Source organism: Typopeltis vanoorti, chromosome 10 (assembly GCF_054136105.1).
Source record: "Typopeltis vanoorti isolate ZY-2024b chromosome 10, IOZ_Tvanoo_1.0, whole genome shotgun sequence".
NCBI classification, from domain to species: Eukaryota; Metazoa; Arthropoda; class Arachnida; order Uropygi; family Thelyphonidae; genus Typopeltis; species Typopeltis vanoorti.
Genome location: NC_143558.1, coordinates 101,831,970 through 101,856,857, shown reverse-complemented (window position 1 = coordinate 101,856,857; position 24,888 = coordinate 101,831,970). Strand labels below are relative to the sequence as shown.

Genomic DNA, 24,888 nt, shown 5'->3' with positions numbered 1-24,888 from the left:
AGTCTGCTAACAAATTGGGCTGTAAATCATGTAACCTTTGGTGAATATAAGGGAATGTAATGATGAAACTGCTTAACCTATCCTGATAATGCACAACTGTGACCATATAGGTCAATGGTCTGGTTTGATGGATTTCTTTGAAGGAAAATAGTCTGCTAACAAATTGGGCTGTAAATCCTGTAACCTTTGGTGAATGTAAGGGAATGTAATGATGAAACTGCTTAACCTATCCTGATAATGCACAACTGTGACCATATAGGTCAATGGTCTGGTTTGATGGATTTCTTTGAAGGAAAATAGTCTGCTAACAAATTGGGCTGTAAATCCTGTAATCTTTGGTGAATGTAAGGGAATGCACTGAAATACATGAGAATTCTCTGTAGCCCAGATGTGGCGGTTTTGAGTGTTTGCTATCCCACAAACATGAAAACGTACTTCGTCACTCTATCAGATGTTCCAAGACCAATCCTCGTCCACCTCCATGAATGCCAGAAATGTCAATGCAAATGTTTTTTAGATATTGGCATTTCCTGTTTGCAACTCATAGCTATGGCTGAGTTTATATGGGTAGCATTAAAACACGTTACACAAAGTTCTCCATATCTGGGTGTACGGCAAACCAAATTGTTTGCAATGAGAATGCTGTGGGTTCATGCACTGCACAAACCCACAGCATTCTCATTTGACTTCTCAACAGTGGCGGGCAGTGAAAATTTTAAGTGGGGATGCTACATATACAAAATAAAAAAAAATTCCTTATTTTCCTAATCAGTAACCAATTTATTAATAAATAAATTTACATATTAAAAAATTGCTTTATTAAAAATATTTCACCCTCACCACGAACACACACCAATAATAAAAGTTTTGTATCTCATAGAAATAACACGCACATGCATACAATTTATCTGTAGCGGCACTGCTTGTTTGAGCAGTGCCGGATTCACTTGTTACATGCAATGACAAGTGCAAAAGAATATTGGCGAGTCTAGCTGCAATTGGCCAAACAAGATAATTCTGACACTGCATTAGATCGCAGCGCATTTGTTTCGTGTAACAATAATTTAAAAAATATAATTCTTTACATATTTTCAGCAGTGACACTCGTAATTCAGCTTTGTATCTATAATAAATAAATAATTATGTTATTTTAACAGAATAAAATAAGATTTACAAAAAATAGTTAATCCTCACACGAATACGCACCAATAATAAAAGTTTCGTATCTCACAGAAATAACATGCGCAAGCATACAATTTATCTGTAACGACACTGTTCCAACGAGCAGTGTCGGATTCACTTATGTGCAATGACAAGCGCAAACGAATATCGCCGAGTCGAGCTGCAATTGGCCGAACGTGATAATTCCAACACTGCGTTAGATTGCAGTACATTTGTTTCGTAATCTAAAGCGTTAATCGAACAATTTGAATTATTAACTATTCAATCAATGTCGAAACATAAGCTCTAACCTTTAATATGTACTGCATTTATATAATGTTGTAAGCATTATTATTATTTATAAACACAAAACAAAATTTAATTTTTTTCATTCTTCCTCGGGGGTGCTGCAGTGTCATAGTGCTTATGTACAAACTGCCATTGCTGCTCAACAACTGCAGTTGCAACATCTTCAGTCATTTGTGCAATTTCAGATTTACACCCTCTTCCTGGGTTAGACTGTCAAATTGCCTGTCTCTTCTAACTGATGAATCATGCATATACTGCATTTGGTGTTATGGGGTTTTTTTTTTGAAAAGTCTAAGCATTTCTATTCACAAAATACTACTGCAGCATTTTTTCCTTCCTTGTATAGAAGCACTTCACAAACAAGGCAAGTTCAAGCAAAGTGAGACTGATTGCACAAGCCAAATGACTGTAGAGTCAGTCTCGTTTGCAGTATGCAAAATTCACTATCTTTTCTCGCTCACACAAGGCACCATATTTATCCTATTGGTCATTTTTCAACTAATTTTTTTTTTTTTTTTTTGAATGTCCAAATCTCTTCTTCCACGATCTGATTAGGATACCCACCAAGTTTGAGGGCATTTCATTTACTGGTTCTCTCTCTCTCTACAGATTGCTCTGAACAGAGAAAGTTTAATTTGAAACATCCTGTATGTGTATATATATTTGTTATTATAGAAATTAATTTAAAATAAAATATACTATATGCAAGAATTTTGGGATATATGGCAGTGTGAAAGGCAAAAATCGATGCTGAGCATATAGTTTAAATTCCACCCCATATAACAGACTGGTAAATAATAAGGGACTTCTACATCCAAACCTCAAACAGGCTTCCTTTCTCTGGTTTCATAGATCACACAGACAACCTTTACCACATTCTATGAATACCCTAGACTTCTTAACAAGCCATCCTTTTCAACACTGTCGATATCAGTTCTTCTCTTGGTAATTCAGACCACAACCTCATCCATGTTTTCTTCACTTCACTTTCACCTAACAATTTGCAGTCACACATCCTTTGGCATTACAAGGATTCCTAATGGGATGACTTTGTTGTTTTTTTTCCCACTGGTCTCACTACTGCTTCTGTTCTTCTGATCCAAACATCTGCTCAGACTTAACAGAAATAACTTCCACTAAAAAGGTCTCCATTTCTTATTCCACCCAAAATTCCTGATCACTATCCAAAAAGTCCAAGAAAAAAAAATTCCACATATCAACAGTGGCTTAAGATAAAAACTCCAGCATCACACTCAGCCTGCACTGCAGATTACAACAAATGCCAAAAACTATCAACAAATCTAAATCCAATTCTGAAAAGCCAAATGCCACAAACTTATCTTCTGTTCAAATGGCAGTCATTTTCTGGTCCTCACTAAGCCCACTGAGAGCAACTTTACCCATCCATGTTTCCACTACTCTCTGATACCTAAATAGTAACATCACCAAAAGACAGATTACCTAGTGATATTATTTTTTTTCTTTCAATTCCTAAACTGATGACCAAGACAAAGTATATATTCCCACTTCTCAAAGAATTGCCGACTTCATGCCACCCCTGGTCTTCTGCCAGAAAGAAATCAGAAGAAACAGGAATCAGCTGTACACAAACAAGGCATCAGGACTGATGCCATCCCTTCTATTGTGTTAAAAACTTATGGTCCAGAATTAACACTAACCTTTCATATATTACTTTTTCAGTCCTTCCTACTAGACAGTCATCTACCCTGCAACAGAGAAACAAGCCTGCATTCAGGCCATTCCAAAAAAGTGCTAAAACTCAGTTAGCAAACTACTGCCCAATTGATTTCACTCATAAAACCATGGTAGGTCATCAACAGTCAGCTCTGCCATTTTGTCACTTTTATCTACACATGATCTTGCCTTTACCACCCACATTTGGATTTATGTCATGGAAAGGTTAGGAGAAACACATGTAAATGTTCTCAACATTTCTTAGGTTCAACTGGATCTGGCATAGAATCCTGCTCAGCAAACTACCATCCTATGGTCTGTATTCTACTACTACTACTTATTTTATTTTATTTTTTTTTTTTTAATTTTTTTCAACTGGGTCTCACACCAGCTACCTTTCTGATTGCTCACTTCAGGTGATAGTTTCTTCTCAGATTTCTCCACCAATGCTGGAGTATTCCAGGGCTTTGTACTTTCACCTATACCTTTTCCTCCTGTACATAAATGACCTGCTCTCACTGAGTTCAAATCCTTTCCCTAGCTTTGCTGATGAGGATACATTCCATTCCTTTTTCATTTGATCAATGTTATGCTACCTAATTATTAGAAGCTTCAAGATATTCCATAACTGATGCCCCAAACTGATTTCCTTGCAGTTCAACAACAAAGCAAGGAAAATCTCGTGAACTTCATCTAATCTTACAGAACAGTCTTGTTCAATATCTCTCAAGCCAAAAAAGATCATGTCATCTTTATTCTCTAACTTTTGATAATACCCAGGTGGCACAAATACATCTCAGCCACAGCTTTTGCAGATGCCATAAAGTAGTTGTACAGGTGATAAGATGTTTTCACTCAATACACTAGTTCTCCAGTGCACCAGCTGCGGCTAACATTGCATAAATCCCAAATCTGCCCAATCATTGAATACTGCTTGAAAATTTTAGGTAATGTATCCAAAGCCTTTCTATTGCTTGATGTTATTTGGAAGAAGGCATGTGATTAACTGATGACTCATTCACTCACACTCATTCCAATCACTCTCTCTCATTAGCAATAAGTTTCTGCTTTATGAATCTTTTACAGGCACTTTCCTACACAACGTTCTGTTAAACTGGCCACTATCATTCCTCCACTTTTAACTCCCAAAATTGTATGAATGTGAGCAGCTGGTTGGTCAACATCTGTTTACCGTCCAGCTCCAAATACCAAGCCAACTTCTTTTTCCTCTTTCAGCCCATTTTTCTCTGTTCTTTGGGACAGTCTCTTACACTCACTTTTCCCAAGGATTACAACCTTCAGCTGTTCAAAAACAATGTAAATATTTTCCTTCTTTCTCCTTGCTCTCTTCCCATAATGGCACTAATGTGCTGTAGGTCTTATGACCTTTGTGTGTGTGGATCAGATATCTATAAAAGATAAGGAGAGGTTGAGAGAGTGAAAAATTAAATAATTACAAAAGTAATAATCTAAAAAAAATAAGGAGTATCAAAAGACTAGTACCATATTCAGTGAAATACTTGTGCTATGTTTTGAAAGGATCAGAGACTGATACTTAAAAAATACAAAATAATGAATAACCAGGTACACACAAGCACAAGAATATGTTTAAAGATGATTTAAAGTACAAGGAGTATTTTTGTCTGAAAACAACAAACCATTCTTAGTAAAATAAGGTAAATTCAAAAAGGTAGAGCACATTTAACAATGGATTTAAACTTCACAGCACCATGAACTAGAGCAGAGATGGCACATGACATGTTTAGATATAATAAATAATGTAATGTTTCAAAAAATAAAATAAAATAAAAATCATTATTTACACTTGCTGAGAATGAAAAATCTCCCAAAATTTTGGTTAGGATATACAACTGCTTTGAATGAAGTTTGGTCAATATAGTAAGCCCCTGAGCTTTCTTTGACCAAAGGATTCTACAAGCTGATTCAACTCAATGCTGAACAAGACTGAACTTGTGACATTTCCAGTAGCAGATATAATACTAGCATTCCTGAAGTCGTTTCTCAACAAAATGGCTAGTTTACCGAAATACGCGAGAAAACATTCATGAGACATCCAGTCAACACCTGCAAGAGATAATAATGAAAGTATATATTTGGTGGATGGTAAGAAGGTAGAGTTTGTTAATGGTAGACAGAGGAAATAAGGGCATACGGTGGATTAAGTGTATCTTTGACCAAAGGATTCTGCAATCTAATCCAACTCCATGCTGAACAAGACTGAACTTGTGAGATTTCCAGTAACAGATGTAGTACTAGTGTTTTTTGAAGTCACTTCACAATAGATGAAAATTTGAAGTCACTTCCAAAATATGAAAGAGAGCATTCATATATGGTCAACATCTGCAAAAGATAACAGTGAAAGCTTATTGTTTTTTAAGAGATACTTGCGATATGAAGTTTAATTCACATGAAAACACAAGGAAATAAATAATGAAATTAATAAAGAAACATATGGCATTAAATAATATTTATTTAAAGCCATATATTTCAGCCTGAATATTATAGGCCAGCATCAGTGGCAAAGATAGTTAATTAAAGGTAGAACGTGAACAATGGATTGATTTGAACAGTAAGATCCATGTGATGTTACACATAAAACGATGTAAAGATATAACCGAGGAAGTGCATTATTAATTTAAAAAAAAAAAATCAGCTAATGTCTTTTATTTCCCTTATAAGGAGTAGGCGAGGCCATTTTAGCCCTATCTTCTGGAGACTGAGGGGAGATGGGGAGACAGTTCAATCTCTACCAGCAACCAATCAGAGATAGCTGACCAAAGACTACCACTAATTATAAGTAGTATCTGATGAAGAGACGACTGACAAGTGTCACCACCTCTTGGTCCCTGATACAATATGTTAATTGTCTGAAATAGTGTGGGTTCTGTGGTCAATTTTCTTCATTTTACGGGATGAAAAACCAGAGTTTATGGGTGAAAAAACCGTTTGCCAGTGACTGAGATTGACTAGTTTGGGAACCAGCCAAAGAAATGCTTAGAAAAAAGTTCCTCTAATCTGCAAATACAATGAAACCTAGATCATTCTTCAGGCAGCCTAGCACACAGGATGTAAACGTCACTTCCACTCAGATACACAGGCCTTTCTTAATTATTCATTACCTGTAATAAAAAAAAATTTAATAATGTGTGATTAGAATAAGACTTTCCCATATCTTGGAGAGTGAGAGGCAGTCGTTATGATTTAAGTTTGGACGTGAAGTAAGGCTTTAACTCTTTAAACAAACATTCAAATTTATAGCGACACAGATGAAGTAAGCATATTTCAGATCATAGGGTAGTGGTTCTGTGCTGTGCCAAGCCAGATTTCCTGTTGCTAATATAAAATTGGTGTTCCTATATGCTTTTTTCCCACTGAGCATCCAGTTTGTCTGAAGTAAGAATGATGGTAGTCACAAAGAATTTGGTAGACACCAGGAACAGCCAGAGGAGAGTGTCTATCTTTGGAAGATGGAAACCATGATAATTTGTGGATAGGAAGAAAAAGTAGACTAAACTGTATTTCTTAAGAATTCTGGAAATTGATTCTGAGATGCCAAAAATGTATGAGATTGGGACTCAACATACCGCTTTCTTATTATTTGAGCCAGGATTATTTATGAAATTAATTTATGAATCAATTCATGAAAAAGATGTGTGGCCCTTTCTGAGAAGCCAGTGAGTTTCATATATTGTTTGATGTTTAAGAGTTCTTTCTGTAATTGTTGATGGATAGAACATATAGTCTGAACAAGTTATATTAAAGTTTTAATAATTCCAGTCTTTTGTGAGGAATGGTGAGCAGACTGTTGAGTGTGGTATCCATTGAAAATAGGCTTTCGATAAACGAAAGTAATTAATTCACCTGATAGTGAGTAGAGGAGTAGAATATCTAAGAAGGATAATTTGTTGTCTTTTTCTATTTCCATAGTAAATTTAAGTTGTGGATGTAGATTGTTTATATTAGATAAAAAAAAAAGTAGATAATATTTCTTCATTATGGGGCCAGATTGCCAAACCAGATTTGTTTATACAATGAACCTAAAATGAAGGCTGGGGGGGGGGGTATGGATGATACCAGGATGTCTTCTAAATGTTCTAAACAAAAGTTTGCAAGGACAAGAGAGAGTGGACTCCCATGGCAGTTTCCACTTGACTGTAAAACTTATTTTGACAAAAAATATCCAGAGTCAATAACCAAGCTGAACAATTTCAATATATCCTATGGAAATGATTCTGAAAGTAGAGGTACATTAGTAAAGAGAGATAAGCATTAGATCAGAGGGTTGTAGAAAAACATTTTTCACTTTATCTAGAAAATTGGATGAATTTTTTAAGGAGCAGGAATTACCAATCTGAACTTTCAATAAGTGTGCTAAAAATTTGGCTATGTGATAAGTAGGAAAATCTACACAGCAGATAATTGGACGAAGAGGAATGGCATCCTTATGTATCCATTCCTCATATTCATAGGCAGACCACAGAATCGAGAGATTCTAAGTTAAGTTTTTCTGATGTCTCTGTCTCCATCTAGGCATACAACTTCATCTAATAGTGAGTTGTCTGCTCTTGGGCTTGTGATTCAATTCCTGGTTTGTCAATCGATCCAGTAATAAAAGCAGTATTGTTCTTTTATAATTTGCAGTATCCAGAGTAGTTATGGATACTGCAAATTATAAAATGTATTAAGTCAAATGTATTAAATATATTAAGTCATAATAAGATGAAATATGCAATTTTCCATCTTATTATGACTTAAGCTAGCAAGGGGAAACCATAATAAGATGAAAAATTGCATTTTAAGGATTAAAGCTTTCATTTCAGCTAAAGAGATGTTTGTAGGTAGAAGCTTCGATTTCAGCAGGATGGATAAAAGTTCCAGATGAAATTCATTAGCATCCTCACTAGAGGGTGTGAATACGTTCTGTTCAATGTTGAGAAGGAAATCTAAGGCATCTTTTTTTTATAAAGAACTATGACAAAATCATGTCCTTTTAAAAGAATGAGGATTTCACTTCCAGTTAAAGGACATACTGAGATGTTAACTATCCAATTTCTTGGAACAGTATGAAGTGGGCTTTGCTTACTGACAAGGGCACTGAATTTATGATCTAAATTTTGATTGTTTGTTAAATGAGCTATGTAGAAAGAATTTAGCCACAGTAAAAACTATATGGGATAGTTGAAGGTCTACAATGGAGGTAATACTATTCCAGAGGTCAGAGATAAGACATATTAATAGAGCGAGTCCATGTTTTGCAGTTCAAAATTGATTGCAGATGAGTGATAGGCTTGTGCTGAAATGGATATTCTGTACACTGGGAGACCTGATGGTATCCTTCACCTTCATGAAATTGGGAATAATCTTGAGACTGCGGCAATTTTTGAGAAAGGAAAGACTTGCTCGCAGCAACCAAAAAGATTGGTATATTTGGAAAATTATCTGTGTTACAAGGTAAGCTGTAAGCAAGGATATCAAAGAAAGAGCTGAGGCCTTACTTCACCATCCACCATTTACATCTGAATGTAAATCATAGCGACTGCTTCTTACTATCTAAGATATGGGGAAAGTCTTATTCTAATCACACATCACTAATTTTTTTTTTTTTTTTTAAATACAGTTAATGAATAATTAATAATACATTTCCTCAGTTATACCTTTGCATTGCTTTATGTTGTATAACATCACATGGCTCTTACTGTTTAAAATCAATCCACTGTTTGTGTTCAACATTGTAATCAACTATCATTGCTATTGATAATGGCCTGTAATATTCAGGCTGAAGTATATGTCATTAAATATATATCATTTACTTATTTCCTTGTATTTTCAGGAAAATTAAATAAAATGAAAGCTTATCTTTGTTGATAGGAAGAAGTTGATAGAGAAAATATGGGCATAAGGTTATATTTCTTCAGTACTCTTGTACTCTTGCAAGTGACTAGAAAATAAAACATGTAGGGGAACTGGAACTCAATGTTCATCGAAATCGCTTTGCATTTAAGATGTTGGATTTTCTTGGGGGGTTACCCATTTAACTGAAAAATACAATGTCCGTTCTTGCTGTAGGACAAAACCGGAAGAAGAAAAGATGAAGTAGATTTGTTTATCAAATTCACTGGAAGATTATTTTCCACTTGGTTAGACTATAATAAATTTAGTTTAATCCTTTATCCAAGTATAAGCAAACAAAGTTTGTGCCTGAAGTATCTTCAGGACTGAGGCAACTCGTAGTAAAGGTGGACCAAGCTCTCATTACTACTTGTCTCAGCATCTCCCATAATGCAAAGCACATCTCCTTGCGAACATGTATAATGCTATGCATTAAGGGAAGGACCACTACCCAACCGTTTAGACCTTTATTGAGGTCTCATCAGTGGGAGGCAGACCCAGAAGTGATGATACTAAGGTAGAAGCAATGGAGAGGTCATATTTACTTATATGAGTTGACTAAAGGTGTACCACCTTAGTATTAATTTACTCTGGATTAAGAGAAAGATGTCGGAAGTTTATTTTCCACTTGGTTAGACTATAATAAATTTAGTTTAATAATCCTTTACCCAAGTGTAAGCAAACAAAGTTTGCACCTGAAGTATCTTCAGGACTGAGGCAACTCGTAGTAAAGGTAGACCAAATAAACTTCAACATCTTTCTCTAAATCCAGAGTTTTCTCTAAATCAATAATAAGGTGGCACACCTTTAGGCAACTCGTATAAGTAAATATGACCTATCCATTGCTTCTGCCTTAGTATCACCACCTTTGGATCTGCCTCCCACTGACGAGACCCCAATAAAGGTTGAAACCAGTCTGGATAGTGGCCCTTCCCTTAATGCATAGCATTATACATGTCCGCAAGAAGATGTGCTTTCCATTATGGGAAATACTGAGACAAGGAGTGATGAGAGCTTGGTCCACCTTTACTACGAGTTGCCTCAGTCCTGAAGATGCTTCAGGTACAAACTTTGTTTGCTTACACTTGGTTAAAGGATTAAACTAAATATATTATATCAAGCTCACTATAAAAATAAAAAAAAAAGATGGAAAATTGGCCTTCCAAGATATTCTGCTCTCCTAATCCAGATGCCATATCCAGTTCTGTGTATTGCAAACTGACCTTCACTAGTAGACAGCATAAGTTTGTGACTTATCCATTAAAATAACAAGTATCATCAAAACTTACTCAACAGAGCATTTTGTCTAGTCTCCCTGCTTCAACCTACAACAAGAATTGGCAATCATCCAAGTATCATCTTCTTCATCACCATCAGCTTCCTGATATGTACCCTCACGAGGTGTTCAGGGCATCAAGTATCATGCAATTAAATGGATTTAATCCCCACAAAGATTTAGTGCAACACAGACATCTACAATCCCATTTCACGTAATCTGCTGAAGGTAGACTCCTGATTCCTGACAACAATGACATCTCTAAACCAATCATAAGAATCCTGAAAATATTTAACCACATGCCCATCTACCAGAGATAAACTTTTACAACCATCTTGCTCTCTTCTAGGTATCATATTTACTCAAATATAACTCACACTTTTCCCCCCCAAATTAAAGTTAAAAAAAAATGTAGTGCAAGATATATGTGGGGATTTTCAGAAACGAAAGGTTTTCAGGAAAAAATGAAATTGACATTTATAATTAAATCCTAAGTATTCATTATAATTTATAATTGCTCACATTATTTATAAAATAAATGCATTTAAATTTTAATTATGAACATTATTTACACGATCAACCGCTCACCTTCATCACAAGATATATTTGAATTTTTTTAGCGACAATGCTTCTGCAATTAAATTAATTATTTCTGGCAAAATCATGTAACAAGCTCTCAAAATCCAGTTGCACAACAGGTCTAACGATGGTCTCTAAATCTTAATCCCTCCCGTGCAATCCAAGATAGAGTAGAAGTGAATGCCCTCACTCCCACATTTCCTCTAATGGTTCCTTCCATCTCCATACATAATGATTGGTGTGGTACAGTACACCCACAGATACGATACCCATTGACACTTCTGCGCATGTCAAAAGAAGAAGAATCCATTCCGATAATAGAGCAATCAATCCGTATTGTGGGATGAGTGTTTATTATTACACGTCAGAAAATTAACTTCTCTTTTATGATCATTGTAGTTTTTAAAGTGGTAACTATTTTGCTCGTATAACAGTTGGAAAATTTTACGTACAAAGCACGTGCTTTCACATGTTGGTGACCAATTCATAGATCACTTATTTCTCCCCCCCCCCTTCAACATGAATTCACTCTTCTTGGCAGTCTGCCAGCGACAGCTCTCGCTTATGTGGTCGGACTGTATTAAAGATTGTGCAACTCAATGAAAAGACAAACTGATGATTGTTGAGTTAAAATGCTGATTCTCTTCAAACAAAATTCCAAAATATCTGAAACTGCCAAAACATTCACTTCTATTACTTAATTTTAAAGTTTTAAAATTTTTTCGTGTGCGAACTATATGTGAAATTTTATAAGTTCTTTTTTTGTAAAGTAAATACATGGGTGCGTGCGAGATATAGGTGAGGGCATGTTATATCCGAATAAATACAGTATCAGGTGCTATTGTTCATATTTTTGACGAATGTCCTAATGAGAAAAGTCTTCAGGAACACCATTACTACATCCATTACTTGCAGGTCCAGTCTTGTTCAGCATGGAGTTCAGTGCACATGAGCAAATCAACTGAAGTCATTTTAAACGTGAATGTGACATTGCAAACCAAACCTCAAATGATGTTACTGTACGTAACTTCACCCCACTTTTATGACTTAACTGGTTCTTATTAACTGTTATGTGAGCTTTAATAAATAACATCCTAATTTCCCATAGTCTCTGCATTATGAATTAGAGTTAGGTTCATGGAAGAAACAAAACTTTGAACGTGTTCTACCATTTTTCCAGTTTTCACTTTTGACCACAAGGGTTACAAAGCAAATTCCCATCATTTGGAATGTCTCAGGACTTCTGCAGATGGATTATCAGCTTCCTGTCTAGATGCGCACTACGTGCGATGGTAGACGGCTTCCTATCCTCTCACCATCCAACTAATGGTGGGGTCCCACAAGGTTTAGGTCTCTCACCGACTCTCTTCCTTCTGTATATCAATGACCTACTTCAGTTGACCTCCACCCCAATACACAGTTTTGCAGACGACAGCACATTGCACTCCTCCCTTTCATTTGACAAACCCAACTCTAGACAAGTTTCTTTTCCTCCTCCTCCCTCATCCCTGCTACTGCTGTACTGTGGAATAGTCTTCCCCTTGATGTATTTCCCAAGGAATATACAGGCTTTTAAATCAAATGTAAACAACTTTTTCCTTTCCCAGCTCACTACCCATATATGGTACTAACGTACTATAGGTTGACCATCCAACCACTCATATATAGTGGCAACATAAAAAAAAAAAAAAAAGTCATGAAGCTGTAGAAATGAGCTGCCATTACATGTTGTAATGGCAGCTCATTTCTATATGGTATATTTCGTTGATAAAAAAAGAAGTAGGTTTTTTTATATCATGAATCCATTTAAATTAAACAGCGAAAAGTCAGCTACTGGAACAAATCCTAAAATCCACCCGAATTCAGCATCACCAAAGTTCAAGATCAGTACTATCAACATAAGAAGCCTGAACAGCAAAGAAATATGGAGTTAGTTGAGGAATTAGATAAGTACTAGATCGACATAATAGGGGTGACGGAGACAAAAAAGACAAAAACTGGTTTTTATATTCAGGAAATGACAATCAAGGAAAAGAAGAAGTAGCCATAGTATTCAACACAAAATACGAGGCTAATCTTCTTGAATGGTAGGCACTCTCAAGTAGAGTAATGTGGGCAAATATCAGAATGGGGAATCGGACAATGAGACTTATTTGTGCCTATTGTCCCACAGAAGGTTCTACTAAAGTAGAAATGGAGGAATTTTTTTATGCTTTAGAAAAAGCAACTGGTACAATGAAAAAGGAAAAGTTGGTATTTGTTGGGGATCTAAATAGCAGAGTAGGAAATGATTGTCAGACATGGCAAAATATTTTGGGAAAATTTGGAGAAAAGAGCAAAGCTAATAATAATGGCGAATACCTGTTGGATTTCTGCTCAGATCATGGGCTGGTTATTACTAACACAATGTTAAACATAAAAATGTGCACAAATTCACATGGAGAGAAGAAGCAAGGAATAACAAAGTCTCAGTGACTATGTTATTGTTGATAGTGATGTTTTCTCCCTGGTGCAGGACACCAGAGTGTATAGAGTATTTGAAATTAGAAGTGATCACCATTTACTCTTGAGCAGAATAAAATTGAATTTCATATTGAAAAGAAGAACATGTAAGAAAGTTTTAAAGCAAATAAAAGTTGAGCAGCTCTCAAATGGAACTGTAGACTAAAATGCACAAACATTATTGAAGAAAAATGAAAGAGTTTGAGAACAGGAACCAAACCTTGGAGATTCAGTGGCAAGCCCTGAAGAAAACACTGATTGATTCAGCCAGAGAGGCATCTGGTGAGGTTGTCTGTAAGGATAGAAAAATCAGAACTCCATGGTGAACACAGGGAGTTAAAGAGGCAATGAAACAAAAGAAGAAAGCATATCAAAAGTTCCTGACAAATAAGTCAGCTTGTGTTCTTAGAGAATACAGAGACAAATGTAAGAAAGCTAAACGCTGTGTAAAACTAGCTAAACAAAAGTCATGGGAGGACTTTAGTAAGAACACAGAAAATAAATATCAAGAAGGTGGCAAGATATTCTGTAGATTGTTGAAGAAGCTTAAGAATGGAGGAAAGAGTGCTGTAAAAGGAATTAGAGATGATAAAGGTGACATGAAAACAGAAGAAAAAGATATCCTTGAAATATGGAGTAATTACTTCGAAAAATTGCTACGTGAAACAAGCAGTGATAACAGCACAGTAGTAAAAAATACACTACAGGCATGTAATCAGGAATACATATCCATACTTGAAGTAGAAAAGCCATCAAAAGCCTGAAATGTGGAAAGGCAGCAGGAGTAGATGATATTTGACCAGAAATGCTGAAGTATGCCAGTATAAGTCTTACAGTGGCTGCACTGTATAGTTCAGAAGGCCTGGACAGATGGACGAATTCCAGATGATTAGAGCAGAACTCTCATAGCGCCCATATATAAAAAGGAAAATAAAACTGAATGTGAGAATTACAGAGGTATTTCTCTACTGAGTGTTCCTGGTAAGATATATGCAAGTATACTTCAGAAACAGTTGAGAAGGATTGTAGAAGAGAAGCTTGGTGAAGAACAAGCTGGATTCAGGTCAAATAGAGGCTGTCAGGATCATATTTTCACTTTATGACAAATAGTTTAGAAATCATGGGAATATATAACAAAGATGTGTATTTAAGTTTTGCAGATCTGGAAAAGGCATATGACAAGGTGCCAAGAGAGAAGCTATTCAATACACTATAGTTATATGGTGTCAATAGGGCAGTATATCAAGCAATACTTAGTCTTTATTCAAGTTGTAAGTTAGCAGTTAGAATCGAAGTACAAGAAGATGATTTAATGTCAATGTGGTGTCAGTCAAGATGTACATTATTCCATCTGTTTTAAATTATCTATATGGATCACATTATGAAGGAAAGTGGTATTAAACATGATATCAAAATTGGAGATGTTAATGTCAGCTCTTTGCTTTATGCGGACGATGTTATACTTCTAAATAAATCTGCTACACGTCTGCAAGATTCCCTGACTAAATTGAATAACTGTTGTAATAGATATGGTATGAAGGTCAGCAATAACAAGTCAAAGACAACGAAAATAGGCAGAAGCATTGAAAATATCAACTGCATTGTGAATGGAGAACCTATAGAACAAGTAAAACATTTCAGCTACTTAGGCACAATTTTTAGTGAAGATGGTAAATTAAATATGGAAATAGACAGACAACAGAATCAACAAAGCTGGTATGGTAGGAAGTCAACTTCCTATATATATATAATAAACATATATAATACAACTGACATATATAATAAATTTATATGGAATAAGAAAGAAATTAGTCAAAACCCTAAATTAGCTGTATACAATACAGTGTTCAAACCTATTTTAACTTATGGATATGAGAGCTGAGTCAGAAATAAAACAGTTGGCCAAAGACTAGAGACCGCAGATATGAGGGCCCTGAGAAAGATTAGGGGAGTGAACAGATGGCATCAATGGCAATATCATTTTAAAAAATGAAGATATTAGGAAAGAACTTGACATTGATTAGCTCTCCTAATGCAACCAGGAATACGTTAGGAGAACTAATCTCAGGTGGCATGGTCACTTAAATAGAAAGATTAGCAAAACAAGTGTTCTCTGCCCAGTTGGTAGGAAAATGACCCAGAGGAAGACGAAGATATAGGCGGATTGATACAGTAAAAAGTGCCTTAGATGACAGAAATATAAGATCTGATAATATTGGAGTCTTGATAGGTAACAGACTGATTTTGAGGTAAATTGTAGATAGGAAGTTAGTAATGATGTAAATTTTTCATATAGTACTATCATATCCTGTACACCCCTTGAGGGTATATGTCAGGAATTTGATGATAATGATTCATTTAAATTAAATAATAGTTATCGTTTCCAATAATAAATTTCATAATCAAATCAATGCATTAATTTAACCAATATTAACCATACACATGTATCTGATACATGCAACATATGTAATAGACAATCTATCGTTAAAAAAAGAAAAAAAGCACTTTTCTCACTAAATTTCATTAATCAAATAATCCTGTAATTATAAATACCAAAGTTAAAACTGTAGGATACTACACGGAACTCTGTTATGCAAACTGCAACGAATGGGGATGGATATGAAATTGGCGATAGGGATAAAAGGGTGGCTGATAGACAGATACCAAAAAGTATGATATGAAGGAGCAGAATCCAGGTGATTAGGGGTGTGCTGCAGGGAAATAATTTGAAAGCAGATATTTAGTTGTTTGCAGATGATACAAAGCTGGGTAGGATAATAGTTAATCAAGATGATGTAGAGATCTTGTAGGATGATTTAAATATGCTGACACTATGTGCAAAACATAATGGATATCAATTTAATGGGGAAAAGTGTACAGTTATGCTTTTTGGAATACAAAGATTACACGCTATGTACCACACTGAGGAAACTACACTCCATGAAATTGATGAAGTCAGGGATTTGGTGGTGGTGGTGGTGGTAGTAGTAGATATTGCTAAAGTATTCAGGATAGCTCACAGGATTACGTGGTTTCTACTCAAACTTCTGAATTTGCTGAACAATTTGAGCTGCAGAATGAACCTGTGTATGTCATGCAAAAGCACAATCCCTGATGACAGCATTCCTTGTCTTTTTCTCTGAATTGCTCAAATGGGTTTCTTAGTGTTTCATAACACACATCAGCATTAATTGTGGTTCCTCGCTGACAAAAATTGATGAGCAAGATCCCTTTTCTGTTCCCAGAAGACAGCTGCCTCATTTTTTTGACTGATGGTACCAACTTGAATTTTGTTACAAAATGTGACTTGCAACAAAATGTGAAATCCACATTTTGTTACCAGTCACGATATGAGAAAAAAAAAGTTCATCTCCTTCATTTTCGTAACACTTCAAAAATTCTTGAGTCAATTCTACTTGATGCTGCTTATGCACATCAGTCCAGCAATTTTGTAACTATCTGGCACATAATTTCTTATGGCTCAGTCATAATTTCATGAATGACTGAGTATGAAATGTGGGAATTCAAAAGAAAGTTTCATAATTGTGAAACAATGATTCTCTCACAAATTTTTGTGTTTGATCTTTTCACCAAATCGCCTGTTACCACCACATTTAGCTTGTCAATGCATTCTTCATGGTGAACATTGTTGCGCTATTCTTTAAACAAATGACATACACCAATGCCTAACCTTACTGTCACTCATTACGTTAGACCTGAAAACCATACACATTTGTCAGTGAATTTCTGCAGCACTACTGTTTTCTGCCAACAAAAACTTTATCACACCACAAACCTCACAACTGGGATTCCCCCCCTTTTTTTTAATCACAAAATTCATTATAAATTATTTGTAGAAGACAACAAACAATAATGCAATGAAAGTAAAATAGTCAACAGCTAGCTGAGTCACACTATGCAACCACACATGCACGACCCCCTCTCCCATATCTTAATTGGTAGTAAATTCTGAATAGAATTTACTTTCTGGACATGTCTTGTACATTTTTCCAACTGGTCTGGTTGGCTGAATATGTAGCACTTTCCTTTCCAACCAACAGGTTGTGGGTTCAAATTTTACAATGCCATGAATGTTTGTGAAAGTCTATGTAACATATGATTTTCATTGCCTAGTGCTCTCATACTGGGTGATTTGGAGGCTCTCGATTATCTAACCCTTAGGTATCTCATGGTACTAAATGTCATCATCATCATCAAATTCCTGCCATGTACCCTTAAAGGGTGCAGAGGATATGATAGTACTACATGAAAAATTTACTTCATTACTAAGTTTGTATCTACAATTTTCCTCCAAATCAGTCTGTTAGTTGTCAAGACTCCAACATTACCAGATCTTATATTTCTATCGTATAAGGCACTTAGTACTGTATCAATCCACCTATATCTTGGTCTTCCTCTGGGTCATTTTGCTGCCAACATGGCAGAGAACACTTGCTTTACTAATCTTTCCTCGCCCATTCTGTTTAAGTGACCATACCACCTGAGATTAGCTCTGCTAATGCATGCCTGGATGCTGACAATATCAAGTTCTTTCCTAATATTCTTGTTTTTAATATGATATTGCCATTGATGCCATCTGTTCATGCGTATAATCTTTCTCAGGACTCTCCTGTCTGCGGTCTCTAGTCTTTGGTCAAGTGTTTTACTTCTGATTCAGCTCTCAGATCCATAAGGTAAAACTGGTTTGAACACTGTCTTGTATACTGCTAATTTAGTGTTCTGACTAATTTCTCTCTTATTCCATATGAATTTATTCAATTGACTTCCTACCATACCAGCTTTGTTGATTCTGTTGTCCATTTCCATATTTAATTTACCATCTTCACTAAAAATCGTGCCTGAATAGCTGAAATGTTTTACTTGTTCCACAGGTTCTCCATTCACAACACAGTTGACATTTTCAATGATTCTGCCTATTTTCATTGTCTTTCTCTTTTTATTGCTGACCTTAATACCATATCTATTACAACAGTTATTCAATTTAGTCAGGGAATCTTGCAGACTTGTAGCAGATTTATTTAGAAGTATAACATCGTCCGCATAAAGCAAAGAGCTGACATTAACATCTCCAATTTTGATATCATGTTTAATACCACTTTCCTTCATAATGTGATCCATATAGATAATGAATAACAGAGGGGATAATGTACATCCTTGTCTCACACCAGATTTAACATTAAACCATCTTCCTGTACTTCCTTCAATTCTAACTGCTGACTTACAACTTAAATAAAGACTAAGTATTGCTTGATATAATGCCCAATTGACACCATATAACTGTAGTGTATTGAATAGCTTCTCTCTTGGCACCTTGTCATATGCCTTTTCCAAATCAACAAAACTTAAATACAGATCTCTGTTATATTCCCATGCTTTCTCGACTATTTGTCGTAAAGTGAAGATCTGATCGTGACAGCCTCTATTTGACCTGAATCCAGCTTGTTCTTCACCAAGTTTTTCTTCCACGATTCTTCTCAACTGTTTCTCAAGTATACTTGCATAGATCTTACCAGGAACACTCAGTAGGGATATACCTCTGTAATTCTCACATTCAGTTTTATTTCCCTTTTTATATATGAGTACTATGAGAGCTCTACTCCGATCAATGGGAATTCGTCCCTCTGTCCAGGCTTTCTGAACTATGCAGTGCAGCCACTGTAAGCCTTTTATTCCACCATACTTCAGTATTTATGGTTGAATATCATCTACTCCTGCTGTCTTTCCACATTTCAAGCCTTTGATGGCTTTTTCTACTTCAAGTATGGATATGTGTTCCTGACTGCATGCCTGGTGAGTGTTTTTTTTTATCACTGTGCTGTCATCACTGCTTGTTTCATTTAGCAAATTTTCAAAGTAATTACTCCATTTTTTTCTCCCGTTTTCATGTCACCTTTATCATCTCTAACTCCTTTTAGAACACTCTTTCCTCCATTCCTAAACTTCTTCAACAACCTCCAGAATATTTTGCCACCTTCTTGATATTTATTTTCTATGTTCTTGCCAAAGTCCTCCCATGTCTTTTGTTTAGCTAGTTTTACACACTGTTTAGCTTTCTTATTTGCTAGGAAACTTTTGATATGCTTTCTTCTTTTCCTTCACTGTCTCTTTAACTTCCTGTGTCCACTAGGGAGTTCTGATTTTTTTATCCTTGCAGACAACCTCACCACATGCCTCTCTAGCTGAATCAATCAGGGTTTTCTTCAAGGCTTGCCACTGAATCTCCAAAGTTAGGTTTCTGTTCTCAAACTCTTTCAATTTCCCTTCAATAATCTTTGTGTATTTTAGTCTACAGTTCACATCTGAGAGCTGCTCAACTTTTATTTGCTTTAAAACTTTCTTACATGTCATTCTTTTCAATATGAAATTCAATTTTATCCTGCTCAAGACTAAATAGTGATCACTTTCAATTTCAAATCCTCTGTACACTCTGGTGTCCTGCACCAGGGAGAAAGCATCACTATCAACAATAACATAGTCAATGAGACTTTTCTTATTCCTTGCCTCTTCTCTCCATGTGAACTTGTGCACATTTTTATGTTGGAACATGGTGTTAGTAATAACCAGTCCATGTCCTGAGCAGAAATCCGATAGGTATTTGCCATTATTATTTGCTTTGCTCTTTTCTCCAAATTTTCCCAAAACATTTTTGTATGTCTGACAATTACTTCCTACTCTGCTATTTAGATCCCCAACAAGGACCAACTTTTCCTTTTTCATTGTGTCAGTAGCTTTCTCTAGAGCCTCAAAACATTTCTCCACTTCTACCTTAGTAGAACCTTCTGTGGGACCATAGGCACAAATAATTCTCATTGTCCAGTTCCCCATTCTGATATTTGCCCAAATCACTCTACTTGACACTGCCTGCCATTCAAGAAGATGAGCCTCGTATTTTTTGTTGAATACTATGGCTACTCCTTCTTTTCCTTGATTGTCATTGCCTGAATATAATATTTTGTATTTATTGCTCAGAAAGATCTCACCAGTTTTTGTCTTTTTTGTTTCAGTAACCCCTATTATGTCGATCCGGTACTTATCTACTTCCTCCACTAGCTCCATTTCTTTGCCATTCAGGCTTTTTTGTTGATAGTACCAATCTTTAACTCTGCATATACGACATTCTTTGCATATACGACAATCTCTATACCTAGTCGGATGTGTTCTTTACATTCAACTAAATAGTAATAAAACGCTGAAATGTAGCACTTTAATCAACAGGGTGGATGGTGTTTCAGTTCTCTGCTACAAGCTATGGGTTTACATCCTACTGTAACAAGGACATTGTGAATATTTTTTGGTAAAAGATGGTTTTAATATGTGGCATGAAGCTAGCATCCTACATATTGCCTGAAGGGACTTGAAAAAGTTGTATTTAGTCTTTAGAATAATGTTTCCAGTAGCTATTATCTTTTCTTTGCACCAGGATACAGACATGCTAGAGGTGGAGGAAAATTTCTACGTCTGCTAGGATAGATTTATTTTATTCTTTCTCCCAAAGTGCAATTTTCATTATAAAATACACAGGAAGTAATGCAGTAGATGTGGGATAGAAGGGTTCCTGAATAATGTATCTGTGTGTAATGTAAAATTTGCTGTGTGCATGTAATGTATTCAACACAACAATTAATTAGTAACTTCTCATTATATGGGATCAAATTTGATTTAAGCCAAGCAACTTGGGTTACTAGAAAATGTAATTTTTGCTCTGACAGGGCAGGTAATTCTATCTACAGTCTGCATTTTTCTGGCTGGTTTGTCTGCAGGACTGAAATTTCTGGGAGGGAAAACCCTGTCTTCCTCTATATTTGTGGTTCCCAACCTTTTTTTTCCACTTGCGTACCCCTTTTAAACCCATTTCTATAAATTGTACCCCTTGTTTTTAAATACTGATACTTTTGTTCAGTGCCTATCTTAATGTAAATAATTTACTTTACTTGTTTTTCCACCATTACTGATTATTTTTTGTGTACCCCAATGACCCAGCATGTACCTCCGGAGGTACGTGTACCGCCAGTTGGGAACCGATGCTCTATATGATACTTGCCTTCCACTGAAAAGTTCTTTACATTCTAGATGGGATTCAAACTCTTTCCAACCATAGGACATCCCCATTACTATCTGAGTCATATACAGAAGGCTTTTAGGAAATATTCAAGATTCAAGATTAGGAAATATGCATAGATTAACTTAAAGTAATATATGCACCTGAATTATTTCCACATTTTGTTATAAAAAGTTTATAGTAATTAATCAGCAAAGAGTATAAAAGAAAAGTAAAAAGGAAAACAGTTATTTATATAACAATTATAAATATTATTACTGTATAAAATATAAAATAAAACTTGCCTTTCGATTGATTGTCTCTAATTGAACATTTTGAGATTCTATTTCATTACCCATATCAATAGCCATATTGCGAAGGTTACCAATCATACTGCTCACTTGGACCATGTTGTCCTCCATTTCATCTTCACGAGCATCATTTGTAATTCTATTAAAAAGTGTATTTAACAATTATTTGATGAGACAGATTTAATGAAAGAAAATATATATGAAATATACTAATGCAGGTTCATAAATATTTCAGATAAGCTGAGGCAAATTAACGTTTGTTTTAACATGTTCGCTGCCAACTACGAGTAAACTCGTAGTTGGTATATGAGCTACACAAGCCAGCAACGAGATTACCGTACTGACCTTGAAGAAGTGAAAATGCTTGGCTTGTGGAGCTAGCAGCAAAACTGTGTATCCTCATAGATGGTATATGCTCTGCACAAGCCAACTACGAGTATACTCGTATGATGCTTACTCCCGGCAACAAGATTACCGTACTGACCTGGAAAAAGTGAAACTGCTCGGCGTACGGGAACAGACTATGCCGAAGTAGCATGGCAGCGAACATGTTAAGCTTTGAAATAAGCTTTGTGTTTATCATTCAAGGGTAAACATGTTATTTATAGACTGCAGTTTATTATATAATCTACAGTATTTATTAAGTTCTTATAATTGTCTCAACATTAAAGGGCAACTAATTTTGCATTAAATAAAGGGTCAAAGCTGTATAACTGAGAGGAGACCTCCACATAGCCTTTAAAGGAATCCAGAGAATCGACTGGGCTTTTGACTTTATGTCCAATTCTCACCTTCTCATGGTGCACCCTGTTAGGTATCTACCTGGATGCTGAACGAATGAGGATGTGCTGGCAATTTGGGATTTAACCGACCAAATTGTATTCTAATACTGGAACAAATCCTGAAAACCCAACATCATCAGAGTTCAACATCGGTACTATCAACATAAGAAGTCTGAATGGCAAGGAAATGGAACTAGCAGAAGAATTCGATAAGTATTAGATCAACATAATCAACTGAAACAAAAAAGGCAAAAACTGGTGAGATCTTTCTGAGCAATAAATAAAAAATGTCATATTCAGACAATAACAATTGGGGAAAAGAAGGAGTAGTTATAGTATTCAACACTAAATATAATCTTGAATGGTAGGCAATATCAAGTAGAATGATGTGGGCAAATATCAGAATGGGGGAACTGGACAATGAGACTTATTAGTGCCTATGGTCCCACAGAAGGTTCTACTAACATAGAAGTGGAAGAATTTTTTGAGGCTTTAGAGAAAGCAACTGACACAATGAAAAAAGAAAAGGGGTCTTTGTTGAAGATCTAAATAGCAGAGCAGAAACGTATTGTAAGACATACAGAAATATTTTGGGAAATGGAGAAAAGAGAAATGCTAATAATAATGGCAAATAACTGTTGGATTTCTGCTCAGGACATAGACTGGTTATTACTAACACAATGTTTCCAACATAAAAATATGCACAAATTAACACAGAGAGAAGAGGCAAGGAATAAGAGTATCACTGACAATGTTATTGTTGATAGAGATGTTTTCTCACTGGTGCAGGACACTAGAGTATATACAGGATTTGAAATTTGAAGTTGTCACCATTGAGTCTTCAGCAGGATAAAATTGAATTTCATTCTGTAAAGAAGTATATGTAAGAAAGTTTTAAAGAGAACAAAAGTTGAGCAGCTCTTAGATGTGAACTGTATACTAAAATACACAAACATCATTCAAGGAAAAGTGAAAAAGTTTGAGAACAAGAACCAAACCTTGAAGGTTGCGTGACAAGCCCTGAAGAAAATATGATTGATTCAGTCAGAGAGGCATGTGGTGAGGTTGTCTGCAAAGTTAGAAAAATCAGAACTCGATGGCGGACACAGGAAGTTAAAGAGGCAGTGAAAGAAAAGAAGAGAGCATACTGAAAGTTCCTGACAAATAAGTCAGCTTATGTTTTTAGAGAATACAGAGATAAATGTGTTGGATTCTGATTATGTAGAGATTAGAGTAATTATTATTTGTTTCAGAATCCAACATGATCTTCCATCACATAGGCAAAACTTGTAAATATTATTTAATGTAAATCACTTATTTTACAATTAAATATTCATATAACTACCTTAATTTTGTCTAATATTAAATTAATTAATCAAAGATATATGTATTAATAATGAAAATACTGTATTAAATATTATTAAGCTGTTTTATTTATTATTTTGTCAATATTGTAAGAACTTATATTTGTAATTTAACTGTGTATTAATTGAAATGTAAATAGTCTCTATTTATTTCTGTTATAGAAGTTTAGAGTTATGCAATAGCTCAATTTTATTATATTTTATTTGTTGTCATGGAGACGCACGAAGAAGCGAGCGCGAGTGGAACAGAGCATGAGTTAGGAGAAGGATAATAAAAAAAAAATTATATAGAGGTAACAAGAGAGAGTTGGAACGGAAATTTTGAATTGAAAGGAAGCAAGGGTATAAACTAGAGAGGTGGAAGTAAATAAAAAGTTCTCAAGGGCGGGATAATAATTATAAGCGAAAAAAAGACGAAGTGAATTTTATAGTTAGCTGAAGGTGAAGTCAGCAGTGATAATTAAAGGAATTTAATGCTGCAATCAGATAATATAAAGAAACTGGACGTTCAGTGAAGAATTCTGATTAAATCCAGTTAGTCTAGAATTGCAACTTAATTCTAAATCGCCCTAAGGAGAACTGCACAGTGTTTAATTGTTTAATGAGTGATAACAAGGATAATTAAAGTACCCTACAGTTGATATCCATAGTCGTGAAGCGTGATTAATAGTGTTTTAGTTATAACTGCGGAGAAGTCTTATAAATGTGTTCTTAAGTGCAACAAATATATTTTGAAAGTTATTCGCAACGTAATTGATGTACTAGGAACTGTTTCTGGTAAGTACTGACATATTGATCATTTTCAATGTATGAAGAATTGAATGTTAGTTACGCTACATTTAACCTAACTTTAACTGTGGAAATTCTTTACGAATGAGAATTTGAAAATAAAAATTGTTGAGAGATATTTACAGCAATTAGTGCCTGCGGTGTTCTTTAA

At 35.3% G+C, this 24,888-nt stretch overlaps 1 protein-coding gene across 1 annotated transcript in view; it reads right to left on the bottom strand.

The window, feature by feature from the left end:
- The window catches only part of LOC150102637 (synaptosomal-associated protein 25-like), a 175,907-nt gene that overhangs the window by 3,895 nt on the left and 147,124 nt on the right, over window positions 1-24,888 (bottom strand). Inside the window, exon 7 of the mRNA XM_090398656.1 lies at window positions 21,797-21,941. Coding sequence (XP_090254782.1) covers window positions 21,797-21,941 — 145 coding nt within the window. The remainder of the gene's footprint in view (window positions 1-21,796; window positions 21,942-24,888) is intronic.